The 15,790-nt window shown below is 41.5% G+C and overlaps 1 protein-coding gene across 2 annotated transcripts in view; it reads right to left on the bottom strand.

The window, feature by feature from the left end:
* The window catches only part of LOC140535672 (proto-oncogene vav-like), a 52,390-nt gene that overhangs the window by 9,292 nt on the left and 27,308 nt on the right, over positions 1-15,790 (bottom strand). For both annotated transcript variants that reach the window (XM_072657103.1, XM_072657104.1), the window contains exons 14-21: positions 12,628-12,713; positions 12,405-12,540; positions 11,560-11,669; positions 11,083-11,184; positions 10,115-10,209; positions 9,981-10,003; positions 8,831-8,870; positions 7,605-7,741 (exon numbers count right to left, since the gene is read on the bottom strand). In XM_072657103.1, coding sequence (XP_072513204.1) covers positions 7,605-7,741; positions 8,831-8,870; positions 9,981-10,003; positions 10,115-10,209; positions 11,083-11,184; positions 11,560-11,669; positions 12,405-12,540; positions 12,628-12,713 — 729 coding nt within the window. The remainder of the gene's footprint in view (positions 1-7,604; positions 7,742-8,830; positions 8,871-9,980; positions 10,004-10,114; positions 10,210-11,082; positions 11,185-11,559; positions 11,670-12,404; positions 12,541-12,627; positions 12,714-15,790) is intronic.

Below are 15,790 nucleotides of genomic sequence, written 5' to 3'. Positions count from 1 at the left end.
GGACAGATTGATGGATCATAGGTTGGATGGATATATGGTAGGGTCAATGGATGAAAGGATGGATGGTGGCATCATAGGATGGACAGATGGATAGACAGATGAATGGTAGGATGGATAGATGGATGGATAAATTGATGGATTAATGGACGGATTGATGGATCATAGGTTGAATGGATGGATGAGAGGATGGGTGGTGGCATCATAGGATAGACAGATTGATGGATAGATGAATTGATTGATTGCAGGTTGGATGGATAGATGAATGGTAGTGTTGTTGGTTGGTTGGATGGATGGATGGATGGATGGATGGATGGTAGGATGAGCAGATAAATTGATGGATGGTAGTGTCGTAGAATGGATAGATGGAAGGATGAATGGAAGGATTGATGGATCATAGGTTGGATGGATGGATGGTAGGATGGATAGATGAAGGGATGGATGGTGGCATCATATGATGGACAGATGGATAGACAGATGAATGGTAGGATGAATAGATGGATGGATAAATTGATGGATTAATGGACAGATTGATGGATCATAGGTTGAATGGATGGATGAAAGGATGGATGGTGGCATCATAGGATAGACAGATTGATGGATAGATGAACTGATTGATTGTAGGATGAATAGAAGGATTGATGGATTATAGGTTGGATGGATGGATGGTAGGATGGATAAATGAAGGGATGGATGGTGGCATCATAGGATGGATAGATGGATGGTAGGGTGGATGGATGAGCAGATAAATGGATGGATGGTAGTGTCGTAGAATGGATAGATGGAAGGATGAATAGAAGGATTGATGGATTATAGGTTGGATGGTAGGATGGATAAATGAAGGGATGGATGGTGGCATCATAGGATGGATAGATGGATGGTAGGATGGATGGATGAATGGCAGGATGGATGAATGGACAGATTGATGGATCATTGGTTGGATGGTAGGATGGATAGATGAAGGGATGGATGGTGGCATCATAGGATGGATAGATGGATGGTAGGGTGGATAGATGAATGGTAGGATGGATGGATGAATGGACAGATTGATGGATCATTGGATGGATGGATGGATGGATGAATGGATGAATGGATGAATGGATGAATGGATGAATGGATGGATGGATAGATGGATGGATAAATTGATGGATTAATGGACGGATTGATGGATCATAGGTTGAATGGATGGATGAGAGGATGGGTGGTGGCATCATAGGATAGACAGATTGATGGATAGATGAATTGATTGATTGTAGGTTGGATGGATAGATGAATTGATTGATTGTAGGTTGGATGGATAGATGAATTGATTGATTGCAGGTTGGATGGATAGATGAATGGTAGTGTTGTTGGTTGGTTGGATGGATGGATGGATGGATGGATGGATGGTAGGATGAGCAGATAAATGGATGGATGGTGTCGTAGAATGGATAGATGGAAGGATGAATGGAAGGATTGATGGATCATAGGTTGGATGGATGGATGGTAGGATGGATAGATGAAGGGATGGATGGTGGCATCATATGATGGACAGATGGATGGACAGATGAATGGTAGGATGAATAGATGGATGGATAAATTGATGGATTAATGGACGGATTGATGGATCATAGGTTGAATGGATGGATGAAAGGATGGATGGTGGCATCATAGGATAGACAGATTGATGGATAGATGAACTGATTGATTGTAGGATGAATAGAAGGATTGATGGATTATAGGTTGGATGGATGGATGGTAGGATGGATAAATGAAGGGATGGATGGTGGCATCATAGGATGGATAGATGGATGGTAGGATGGATGGATGAATGGCAGGATGGATGAATGGACAGATTGATGGATCATTGGTTGGATGGTAGGATGGATAGATGAAGGGATGGATGGTGGCATCATAGGATGGATAGATGGATGGTAGGGTGGATAGATGAATGGTAGGGTGGATGAATGGACAGATTGATGGATCATTGGTTGGATGGTAGGATGGATAGATGAAGGGATGGATGGTGGCATCATAGGATGGATAGATGGATGGTAGGGTGGATAGATGAATGGTAGGATGGATGGATGAATGGACAGATTGATGGATCATTGGATGGATGGATGGATGGATGGATGGATGAATGGACAGATTGATGGATCATTGGATGGATGGATGGATGGATGGATGGATGGATGGATGAATGGATGAATGGATGGATGGATGGAAGGATTGATGGATCATAGGTTGGATGGATAGATGGATGGATGGATAGAAGGACGGATGGTAGTGTCGTAGGATGGATAGATGGATGGATAGATGGATGGATAGATGAATGGACAGATGGTAGGATTGATGGATCATAGGTTGAATGAATGGATGGATGGATATATGAAAAAATGAATGGTAGTATTGTAGAATGGATAGATGGATGGATCATAGGTTGGATGGTAGGATGAATGGACGAAGGGTAGGATGGGTGGACTGATGAATGGACAGGTACAGTGGGGAGAACAAGAAGCAGTGTATTTGATACACTGCTGATTTTTCAGGTTTTCCCACTTGCAAAGCATGTAGAAGACTGTAATTTTTATCATAGGTACTCTTCAACTGTGAGTGATGGAATCTAAAACAAAAATCCAGAAAAATACATTGTATGATTTTTAAATAATTAATTTCCATTTTATTGTGGGAAATAAGTATTTGATCATCTATCAACCAGTAAGAATTTTGGCTCTCACAGACATGTTACTTCTTCTTTAAGAAGCCCTCCTGTTCTCCACTCATTACCTGTATTAACTGCACCTGTTTGAACTCATTACCTGTATAAAAGACACCTGTCCACACACTCAATCAGTCAGACTCCAGCATCTCCACAATGCCCAAGACCAGAGAGCTTTGTAAGGACATCAGGGATAAAATTGTAGACCTGCACAAGGCTGGGATGGGCTACAGGACAATAGGCAAGCAGCTTGGTGAGAAGGCAACAACTGTTGGTGCAATTATTAGAAAATGGAAGAAATGCAAAATAACGGATAATCTCCCTCGGTCTGGGGCGCCATGCAAGATCTCACCTCGTGGAGCATCAATGGTCTTGAGGAAGGTGAGGAATGAGCCCAGAATTACACGGCAGGACCTGGTCAATGACCTGAATAGAGCTGGGACCACAGTCTCAAAGAAAACAATCAGTAACACTCTACGCCGTCAAGGATTAAAATCCTGCAGTGCACGCAAGGTGCCCTTCCTCAAGCCAACGCATGTCAAAGCCCGTCTGAAGTTTGCAAATGACCATCTGAATGATCCAGAGGAGGAATGGGAGAAGGTCATGTGGTCTGATGAGACAAAAATAGAACTTTTTGGTTTAAACTCCACTCGTCATGTTTGGAGGAAGAAGAATGATGAGTACAACCCCAAGAACACCATCCCAACCGTGAAGCATGGCGGTGGAAACATCATTCTTTGGGGATGCTTTTCTGCAAAGGGGACAGGACGACTGCACCGTATTGTGGGAAGGATGGATGGGGGCATGTATCGTGAGATTTTGGCCAACAACCTCCTTCCCTCAGTAAGAGCACTGAAGATGGGTCGTGGCTGGGTCTTCCAGCATGATAACGACCCAAAACACACAGCCAGGGCAACTAAAGAGTGGCTCCGTAGGAAACATCTTAAGGTCCTGGAGTGGCCTAGCCAGTCTCCAGACCTGAATCCAATAGAAAATCTTTGGAGGGAGCTTAAAGTCCGTGTGGCCCAGCGACAGCCACGAAACCTGAAGGCTCTGGAGGAGATCTGTATGGAGGAGTGGGCCAAAATCCCTGCTGCAGTGTGTGCAAACCTTGTCAAGAACTACAGGAAACGTCTCATCTCTGTAATTGCAAACAAAGGTTTCTGTACCAAATATTAAGTTTCTTTTTCTGGTGTATCAAATACTTATTTCCCACAATAAAATGGAAATTAATTATTTAAAAATCATACAATGTATTTTTCTGGATTTTTGTTTTAGATTCCATCACTCACAGTTGAAGAGTACCTATGATAAAAATTACAGTCTTCTACATGCTTTGCAAGTGGGAAAACCTGAAAAATCAGCAGTGTATCAAATACTTGTTCTCCCCACTGTAGATGGACAGACCCATAGACGGATAGAACTTTACTATTCCCAAAGGAAAGTGTGGCATTACAGTGTCTACACTGAGATAATATATACTGCAAGAATGGACCAATATATAACATCAATATAAGCCCCAACATTATATCAGCCATAACATTAGTACCACTTACTAATCTGTGAATATCAGGTGGGTCTGATTTCTGCTGTCCTAATTTGTGGTGTAAAATAAATGGACAGCAAGCTTCTTATCACTGATCATAAGTAATTGGACGCAGATATTTAATGAGTTTAGGTTGTAAAGCTGGTCTGCTTCAGTTAACAGCTCACAGTTAGGCTTGTCTGAGGAGCACGGAAAACACTGACGTGAATGTTTCTGATTAACTGATACTATTAATGCTCCATCGCTTTGCCTGATGCAGCTCTTAAAGCTGAAGTGACAGCATGGGAACAGGGTCTACTCTGCAGGTCGTGGGCTTACCACGTGTTTGTGGTGTATCTGAATGCGCAGAAGCTAAAAACCCACACGGGACGGTCTGTTTCGAGTCTAAGACGGCAACTACAGTTTCTGTGTTCTTCACTGACACACATTTTATTTCCCTGCACTGAGAACAACAGAGCTACATATTTCATTACAGAGCACTGTCTGCTAGGTTGAGGTAAGCTAATGTAAGCTGCTGTACAATCAAACCATTAAAACATGGATAAAAACATGTTTATCCGTTGTTTAGAGGTATTAGAGGTGATATGTGTCAAAAAAATAAAACATAAACCAAAACTAAATGAAATGTAAATAGAAAGACTGTAAAGTTTAGCAGGATCTGAATCACAGGTGGATTCAAAGGAAAAATAATGAAGAAAATGAAGCACATGAAAGGCTAACAGTGATTAAAATAGAACGATGTCACATTAATGGGTTAGACATGTTGGCGTAGACATGTATAACCTCAGAAAGAGAGAGAGAGAGAGAGAGAGAGAGATGTGAGGGAGCTGGGGGGAAGGCAATAGTGGTGGTCTTCCCTTTTTCTGTTTTGACTGATTACAATAACAAGGCTGGGTTTCATAGATTTATATGTTATATCAGTATCACTTCAAAGGAACATAAATGTGGGTTTATTAAGGTAGTCTTTGATTAATAAAGCCTAATTGATTGATTATACACTGAGCATTGTTCTTTACTACCTTTATTAATTCATAGTTTGGGGTTTCTTATATAAAATCAATAATAATTGCATTCTGAACAATGTGTTACCACCCTGTTATGCAGATTATTCACTGCTGTTTAGCACTTAAAATCTTTTGCATTTTGCATTACACAGCAAACACTGATACATCTTTATTAATGATTATTGATTAATTATTTATTCCTGTTTATTCTAATATCTGCATTTTTAGTTAAAAAAAAAATATTACCACCCTGCTATAAAACTATTGTGCATAATATATTTGTACCTACATTAGAGTGTTATTAGTGTTTAATTAGGTGGGTGTGGCTTTGATTTGGGATGTGGATTCCAGATAGTATCAGGTATTGCTTTCTATGAATAAATAGATTTTATTTGGGTTTATTCTAATGTTATATAGAGTTAATTACAGGTAGACACTCTCACTGACTTTATGTTTATTTGGGTTTATTCTAATGTTATATAGAGTTAATTACAGGTAGACGCTCTCACTGACCACTGACTTTATGTTTATCTGGGTTTATTCTAATGTTATATAGAGTTAATTACAGGTAGACACTCTCACTGACCACTGACTTTATGTTTATTTGGGGTTATTCTGATGTTATATAGAGTTAATTACAGGTAGACACTCTCACTGACCACTGACTTTATGTTTATTTGGGTTTATTCTAATGTTATATAGAGTTAATTACAGGTAGACACTCTCACTGACCACTGACTTTATGTTTATTTGGGGTTATTCTAATGTTATATAGAGTTAATTACAGGTAGACACTCTCACTGACCACTGACTTTATGTTTATTTGGGTTTATTCTAATGTTATATAGAGTTAATTACAGGTAGACACTCTCCCTGACCACTGACTTTATGTTTATCTGCGTTTATTCTAATGTTATATAGAGTTAATTACAGGTAGACACTCTCACTGACCACTGACTTTATGTTTATTTGGGTTTATTCTAATGTTATATAGAGTTAATTACAGGTAGACACTCTCACTGACCACTGACTTTATGTTTATTTGGGTTTATTCTAATGTTATATAGAGTTAATTACAGGTAGACACTCTCACTGACCACTGACTTTATGTTTATCTGGGTTTATTCTAATGTTATATAGAGTTAATTACAGGTAGACACTCTCACTGACCACTGACTTTATGTGTATTTGGGTTTATTCTAATGTTATATAGAGTTAATTACAGGTAGACACTCTCACTGACCACTGACTTTCTGTTTATGTGGGTTTATTCTAATGTTATATAGAGTTAATTACAGGTAGACACTCTCCCTGACCACTGACTTTCTGTTTATGTGGGTTTATTCTAATTAGGTTTACGCTGCTGAGATCTACAGTTTTGAACAGCAGTGCTTCCAGGCAGATTGACCAGTGGTGAGGTCTGACTGTAACCTCCGTCTCTGTTCTCCTGACTCAGGCTGTAGTCGCTGTTAGAGGATGTTGAAAGTGCTGAACTGCAGCTTTTTTAAGAACTAAAACCAAGGCCTGACCAGTTTCACTCCTGTTTTTGTGGAAGGACACAGACACAACATAGGAACTCTCTTCACAGTGGACGTTTTAGCTTATTTTTTAAGTTAATGTAGCTAACACTGACTCCATGACTGGCCAGCATGATTATCACAGCGCTGGTTTCATACACTATATGGACAAAAGTATTGGGACACCTGCGCATGCATTCAGTGTTTCTTCTGAAATCAAGGGTATTAAAAGAGCTGATCCTGCTTCTGTTGGAGTAACTGTCTCTACTGTCCAGAGAAGAAGACTTTCTACTAGATTTTGGAGGAGCACTGCTGTGAGGATTTGATTGCATTCAGTAAGAAGAGTATTAGTGAGGTGACTCATTCCCAACTCCACAACTCCTGCCACCCAAAAGTACTGTGTTTCCAGAGAACACAGCTCCTCCACTGCTCCACAGCTCCTCAATGCTGGGGGGCTTTATACCCCTCTAGTCCACGCCTGCCATTATTAGGCAGCATGGAGCCAATAGGGTCATGATGTTGATCTGCTCCAGATGGTCCTATTCTATTGGCAGTATTTCTTCTCTACAGGGACTAGACAAGCTGTGTGTGCATCTGCACATCTGTGTCAGCAACGGCTGCTGTGAATGCATTCGGTTGAAGGGGTGTCCACAAACATTTGGACAGATAGTGTACCTCCAGTTAGACTGAAGTGGAAGGTCAGGGCAAAGCGGCGTTAGCTTGCTACTAGAATGTCATCTGATAGCATCAGAGGATGCAGAGATGCAAGATCAAAAGTATTTGGTCGCTTTGTGAGGTACTGCTCTCTGTTCTTAGAGCTGATAACGATTAGGCCTCACCTCCCACCACTGTAAGTCCACGTCTGCACGTGTCAGCTCTACAACATCACCCTGAGAGAGGTGCAGGGGTTGTCCAAAGGCCACCGGTGGAGGGGGTAGCCCATAGTAATCGTGAGACACCTCCATCTTTGGAAGACCTGAGAGAGACAGAATGGAAGAAGTGGTAAGAATGGTTAGAAACTCAATGGGTAAACTGGTGAGCACACTGCAGTATGAATGGGAGGGGCTAAACTGCAGTATGAATGGGAGGGGCTAAACTGCAGTTTGAATGGGAGGTGTTAAGCTGCAGTATGAATGGGAGGGGCCAGACTGCAGTTTGAATGTGAGGGGCTAAACTGCTGTATGAATGGGAGGGGTTAAACTGCAGTATGAATGGGAGGGGCTAAACTGCAGTATGAATGGGAGGTGTTAAGCTGCAGTATGAATGGGAGGTGTTAAGCTGCAGTATGAATGGGAGGGGCCAGACTGCAGTTTGAATGTGAGGGGCTAAACTGCTGTATGAATGGGAGGGGTTAAACTGCAGTATGAATGGGAGGGGCTAAACTGCAGTATGAATGGGAGGTGTTAAGCTGCAGTATGAATGGGAGGGGCCAAACTGCAGTATGAATGGGAGGTGTTAAGCTGCAGTATGAATGGGAGGGGCCAAACTGCAGTTTGAATGTGAGGGGCTAAACTGCTGTATGAATGGGAGGGGCTAAACTGCTGTATGAATGGGAGGGGCTAAACTGCTGTATGAATGGGAGGGGTTAAACTGCAGTATGAATGGGAGGGGCTACACTGCAGTATGAATGGGAGGGGCTAAACTGCAGTTTGAATGTGAGGGGCTAAACTGCTGTATGAATGGGAGGGGCTAACATGCAGTATAAATGGGAGGGGCTAAACTGCTGTATGAATGGGAGGGGCTACACTGCAGTATGAATGGGAGGGGCTAAACTGCAGTTTGAATGGGAGGGGTTAAACTGCAGTATGAATGGGAGGTGTTAAGCTGCAGTATGAATGGGAGGGGCCAAACTGCAGTATGAATGGGAGGTGTTAAGCTGCAGTATGAATGGGAGGTGCCAAACTGCTGTAGACTGACAGGAGTAGCTTAACTGCTATAGGCTGAGTGGGTGGAGCTACACTCTGCTAATCATTATAACAGAAATATTGTGGCATCGTCCCGTTGTAGCCACAGTGTGGATACTTCACCCCGGGCGTATCTATGGTGATAAGCTGATTAGACTGACCTGGTTTAGTCTGTCTCTGAGTGGCGGATCTCGACTTGTTCTATAAAAACAGATGAAACACTTTAATAAAGAGTAGAAACACATCAGATACAGTTTACACAAACCCAATTACCCAAGAATATTTATCATTCATAGTGGACACTGAATAATTCATAGTATATTCTAAATAATTCATAGTGGAAACTAATTCTTTAATAATAATTACTGAATAAATTATATTGTGGGTACTGAATAGTTCATAGCAGATACTGAAATATTTATAGTGGATAATTCATAGTGGATACTAATTCTTTCATAGTGGATACTCAATAATGCATAACAGATACTAATAATTCATAGCTTATTCCACATAATTCATAGTGGATACTAATTTGTAAATAGTAAACACTCAATAATTCATACAGGATTCTGAATAGTTCATATTTAATACTGAGTTACTGGATAATTGATAGTGGATACCAATCAATTTATGGTAAAATTAGCCATAGTTCATTCTGAATAATTCATAGTGGATAAAGCATTCATAGTGGATCCTGAATTATTCATAGTGGATCATAGTGTATACTGAATAGTGTTTATTGGATACTGACTTACTGAATAATTCATACTGAATTCTGAATAATTAAGAACAGATACTGAATAATTCATACTGAATTCTGAATAATTAAGAATAGATACTGAATAATTCATAGTGGATACTGAATCATTCATAGAGGATACTAAATCATTCATAGTGGATACTGAATATTGTTTATTGGATACTGACTTACTGAATAATTCATACTGAATTCTGAATAATTAAGAACAGATACTGAATAATTCATACTGAATTCTGAATAATTAAGAATAGATACTAAATAATTCATACTGAATTCTGAATAATTAAGAATAGATACTGAATAATTCATAGTGGATACTGAATCATTCATAGAGGATACTAAATCATTCATAGTGGATACTGAATATTGTTTATTGGATACTGACTTACTGAATAATTCATACTGAATTCTGAATAATTAAGAACAGATACTGAATAATTCATACTGAATTGTGAATAATTAAGAACAGATACTGAAAAATTCATACTGAATTCTGAATAATTAAGAACAGATACTGAATAATTCATAGTGGATGCTAATTCCAGACTGACCTTCTTTAAAGTCCCAGAATTTTCTGTCAAAAAAAGAAAAAAAAAAAACATTTAGTGAATCTTAATCTGCTGATGCTGAATTCAGGTACTTCACACTTCATCAGTATCACTCAGATTGGTTCAGGGTGGGTCACCTGAGGTTCGTCCGCATGCAGGAACTCGCCCCAGACATTCCTTGTGGGCGGCCATTTTACAGCGGCTGCAGCGATATCCCTGGAAGAAGATCCCCCTGGAGGCGAGAAAGACCAACCAGAGGACCCATTACACCTCCATCAGCTGGGTTTCCCAGCAAATCACTGGTTAATTACTATTGTTTTATTGGCCTTAAGCAAATGCAATCAGCACAATATGCAAATTAGCCTTGTGACAATCACTGTAGTACTAAATCAACGAGGCTAAGGTAGATACCAAGCTGGTTGCCCAGCATGACCAGCCTGACCACACTGGTCTACCAGGATGACCAAACTAGCTAGCTTTACCGAAGTAGTCAACCAGTATGACCCACTTGGTAAAGTTGGTTAGTCCATCAATCTCAAATGTAAACATGCTCTATGCAGTAGAGCTACCAGACCTCAGAAGACGTCTCCCATAGGAACTTCTGACTGTAGAAAACATGGACGCCATGGTTCCGCCATGTTGTCAAATTTGCAACCAGAGTCTGGCAGTACCGGACCAAAGGCAGACCGGCCCCCTTCTCCCAGACCGAGCCTCAGTGTCCCAGACCGCCTTCACTGAGCTGGATAAGTGGACGTTCCAACAGTAAAAGTGCAGCTCATGGAAGTTCCTCTACAACTCAGCTCCTCCATGCACTTCCTGCCGGCGACCGGCCTCTTTCAGCCAAGGCTGTCAATCACTTCATTCCTAAGTGTAGCCCCGCCTTCTTATGATCGAGCAGAATAACGTGTTTTCTCGAGGAAAATAAAAAATGGGGGCAACATAATAAGGTGGAAAATGGGCGGGGCTGTTTTCTCACTAAAACATTTGAGGTTGGGCGGAGCTACACGTCATACTGCAACCAGCCAGCAGAGGCGCTAGACCTCACCTTTGTCATTGTTGAAAAACAGTGGATTCAAACGGTTAAACTATCGTCCAGACCGCTCACCTGAGTAACATCTGACAGGCTTTGCAGGAGGTGGTGTCTTCAAAGCAGTACATCTGGAAGTCATGACCGTTAGCTGTGCTGTTGTCTGGACACAGGTTTGACCTACACACACACACACACACACACACACACACACACATCATACAGATTACACATTTACTTGAAGCACTTGTATAGAAGAACCACTTGTATGTGAGATGTGAGCGTGAAGAACCTGTACATCAAGTAAAGGTTTGGTTCTTCAAGAAGAACCAAAGGGTTCTTCAGTCTCAAACATCTCTACTACAAGCTCTTCTTCAAGCTTTCTTCAAGGAAACCCCTTGTAGCACCTTCATTTTTAAGAGCGTATGGTCAACTATACAGCATAGAACATGTATGGAACACATGGGGGGTTCCACACTAAAGATGGGTTCAGTGCCTGAGCATTAAGGAACGTTTCTAGAACGTCAGGAGAACGCTGGTGCTGGTTTCACTCACAGAGCCATCTCAAACTGCTCCAGCCATTTCTTCTTCAGCTCTCGCGTCTTGAAGAACAGGTCATACCCTCCCTGACCGTACGAGTCCATCAGCAGGAAGGTGTGGGTCCACTGCATCCACATAAACGCACAGTAAGATTGAAGTATATGAGTTTGATTGAATACGCACACAAAGGAATTATAGACACATCAATGAGCCAAAACATTAAGACCGCTCCCAGATGAATGTCGTGGTGTAGACGCTGCATGGGAAGGTCTGGGTTCTCGGTTAGACCGTTACTGTGCTGAGTACCTACTGATGGTGATCACCAACCCATGGTGCTCAAGGCTCATCAATGGGTGATTTACTAGTACATGGAACAACAGCATATTTCATAAAAAGTATTGGGACACCTGCTCATTCATTGTTTCTTCTGAAACTAAGCTGTGTCTACTGTCCAGAGAAGAAGACTTTCAGCAGGATTTTGGATTAGGAGCATTGCTGTGAGGATTTGATTGCATTCAGCAACCACTTTAGCTCAATTCCCCAACTCATTCCATACAAAAGTACTGGATGGAGCTCCTCCACCATCATTCCAGAGAACACAGCTCCTCCACTGCTCCACAGCTCCTCAATGCTGGGGGGCTTTATAACAGCCCTCTAGCCCACGCCTGGCATTATTAGGCAGCATGGAGCCAATAGGTTCTTCAGAGAGTCCTATTCTATTGGCAGTACTTCTTCTCTACAGGGACTAGACAAGCTGTTTGTGTTGAATGCATTCATTAGAAGAGGTGTCCAAAAATATTTGGACACATAGTGTAAGTATGTGGATGTAAATATGATGATATATGAAAATGATGAAGGACCTTCTTGTTGTCTCGGTCTCCGGTAGGTTCGTCCCGGAGCTGGAAGTGCTGCAGCTCAATCAGCTCCTTCAGCTCCATACTCTCCCCACTCCTCTTCTTACACACCAGCAGAGCTTTATCAAACAGAAACGCATACCTACAACACACACACACACACACACACTTCAGCATCCATTAGTCAACATAAACACACACTCACACACATTCTCTAAAACTCACACACCTGTCTTGCTTGGACTTCTTCTCAGGAGTGCAGATCTTCAGCTCTCCGTCGATCTTCGGGCGGCCGAACAGAGCGAGAGACTGACACTGAGGGGAGAGAGAGGAGAAATGGTGGAGGTGGGGCGCTACAGCTGGGGTGGGGGTGTCTTCAGGACCACTGCTAAGACCTGTTACACTTCAGATTCTTTCTTCTACATGTCCAAATATTTATGGACAGCCCTTCTAATTCAGGCATTCAACTACTTTAAGGTGCGCCCAAGTACTGCCAGTAGAATAGGACATCATGACCCTATTGACTCCATGCTGCCTAATAATGGCAGGCGTGGGCTAGAGGGGTATAAAGCCCCCCAGCATTGAGGAGCTGTGGAGCAGTGGAGGAGCTGTGTTCTCTGGAATGATGGTGGAGGAGCTCCATCCAGTACTTTTGGATGAGTTGAGGAGTTGGGGATGATAAGGTGGGGTGATGATCATCATCCAACATCCTGACCTCACTAATGCTTATGTCGCTGAATACTGTCCCAATACTTTTGTCCATATAGTTGACATAATGTAATATGGGTCTGGTAAAGTTTGAGGAGTGTAAGATGCAGTTAGCACTATGCTAATTGGTGTACATTGGCTTCCTTTACTCGTTAGCTACATTAGCCTCATAGCTCTAGAGCTAATTGGTGTACATTGGCTTCCATTACTCGTTAGCTACATTAGCCTCATAGCTCTAGAGCTAATTGATGTAGTAAAGGCTTCCTTTACTCGTTAGCTACATTAGCCTCATAGCTCTAGAGCTAATTGGTGTACATTGGCTTCCATTACTCGTTAGCTACATAAGCCTCATAGCTCTAGAGCTAATTGATGTAGTAAAGGCTTCCTTTACTCGTTAGCTACATTAGCCTCATAGCTCTAGAGCTAATTGGTGTACATTGGCTTCCATTACTCGTTAGCTACATTAGCCTCATAGCTCTAGAGCTAATTGATGTAGTAAAGGCTTCCATTACTCGTTAGCTACATAAGCCTCATAGCTCTAGAGCTAATTGGTGTACATTGGCTTCCTTTACTCGTTAGCTACATAAGCCTCATAGCTCTAGAGCTAATTGGTGTACATTGGCTTCCTTTACTCGTTAGCTACATAAGCCTCATAGCTCTAGAGCTAATTGATGTAGTAAAGGCTTCCATTACTCGTTAGCTACATTAGCCTCATAGCTCTAGAGCTAATTGGTGTACATTGGCTTCCATTACTCGTTAGCTACATAAGCCTCATAGCTCTAGAGCTAATTGATGTAGTAAAGGCTTCCATTACTCGTTAGCTACATTAGCCTCATAGCTCTAGAGCTAATTGATGTAGTAAAGGCTTCCATTACTCGTTAGCTACATTAGCCTCATAGCTCTAGAGCTAATTGATGTAGTAAAGGCTTCCATTACTCGTTAGCTACATTAGCCTCATAGCTCTAGAGCTAATTGGTGTACATTGGCTTCCATTACTCGTTAGCTACATTAGCCTCATAGCTCTAGAGCTAATTGATGTAGTAAAGGCTTCCATTACTCGTTAGCTACATTAGCCTCATAGCTCTAGAGCTAATTGATGTAGTAAAGGCTTCCATTACTCGTTAGCTACATTAGCCTCATAGCTCTAGAGCTAATTGGTGTACATTGGCTTGCATTACTCGTTAGCTACATAAGCCTCATAGCTCTAGAGCTAATTGGTGTACATTGGCTTCCATTACTCGTTAGCTACATAAGCCTCATAGCTCTAGAGCTAATTGATGTACATTGGCTTCCATTACTCGTTAGCTACATTAGCCTCATAGCTCTAGAGCTAATTGGTGTAGTAAAGGCTTCCATTACTCATTAGCTACATAAGCCTCATAGCTCTAGAGCTAATTGATGTAGTAAAGGCTTCCATTACTCGTTAGCTACATTAGCCTCATAGCTCTAGAGCTAATTGGTGTACATTGGCTTCCTTTACTCGTTAGCTACATTAGCCTCATAGCTCTAGAGCTAATTCGTGTACATTGGCTTCCATTACTTGTTAGCTACATTAGCCTCATAGCTCTAGAGCTAATTGGTGTACATTGGCTTCCATTACTCGTTAGCTACATTAGCCTCATAGCTCTAGAGCTAATTGGTGTACATTGGCTTCCATTACTCGTTAGCTACATAAGCCTCATAGCTCTAGAGCTAATTGGTGTACATTGGCTTCCATTACTCGTTAGCTACATTAGCCTCATAGCTCTAGAGCTAATTGATGTACATTGGCTTCCATTACTCATTAGCTACATTAGCCTCATAGCTCTAGAGCTAATTGATGTAGTAAAGGCTTCCATTACTCGTTAGCTACATTAGCCTCATAGCTCTAGAGCTAATTGGTGTACATTGGCTTCCATTACTCTTTAGCTACATTAGCCTCATAGCTCTAGAGCTAATTGATGTAGTAAAGGCTTCCATTACTCGTTAGCTACATTAGCCTCATAGCTCTAGAGCTAATTGGTGTACATTGGCTTCCTTTACTCGTTAGCTACATTAGCCTCATAGCTCTAGAGCTAATTCGTGTACATTGGCTTCCATTACTTGTTAGCTACATTAGCCTCATAGCTCTAGAGCTAATTGGTGTACATTGGCTTCCATTACTCGTTAGCTACATTAGCCTCATAGCTCTAGAGCTAATTGATGTAGTAAAGGCTTCCATTACTCGTTAGCTACATAAGCCTCATAGCTCTAGAGCTAATTGGTGTACATTGGCTTCCTTTACTCGTTAGCTACATTAGCCTCATAGCTCTAGAGCTAATTGGTGTATATTGGCTTCCATTACTCGTTAGCTACATAAGCCTCATAGCTCTAGAGCTAATTGATGTAGTAAAGGCTTCCATTACTCGTTAGCTACATTAGCCTCATAGCTCTAGAGCTAATTGGTGTACATTGGCTTCCATTACTCGTTAGCTACATAAGCCTCATAGCTCTAGAGCTAATTGATGTAGTAAAGGCTTCCATTACTCGTTAGCTACATTAGCCTCATAGCTCTAGAGCTAATTGATGTAGTAAAGGCTTCCATTACTCGTTAGCTACATTAGCCTCATAGCTCTAGAGCTAATTGATGTAGTAAAGGCTTCCATTACTCGTTAGCTACATTAGCCTCATAGCTCTAGAGCTAATTGGTGTACATTGGCTTCCAT

This window comes from Salminus brasiliensis, chromosome 15 (genome assembly GCF_030463535.1).
Source record: "Salminus brasiliensis chromosome 15, fSalBra1.hap2, whole genome shotgun sequence".
NCBI classification, from domain to species: domain Eukaryota; kingdom Metazoa; phylum Chordata; class Actinopteri; order Characiformes; family Bryconidae; genus Salminus; species Salminus brasiliensis.
The sequence above is the reverse complement of the archived record's forward strand: the minus strand, read 5'-3'. Positions and strand labels throughout refer to the sequence as shown.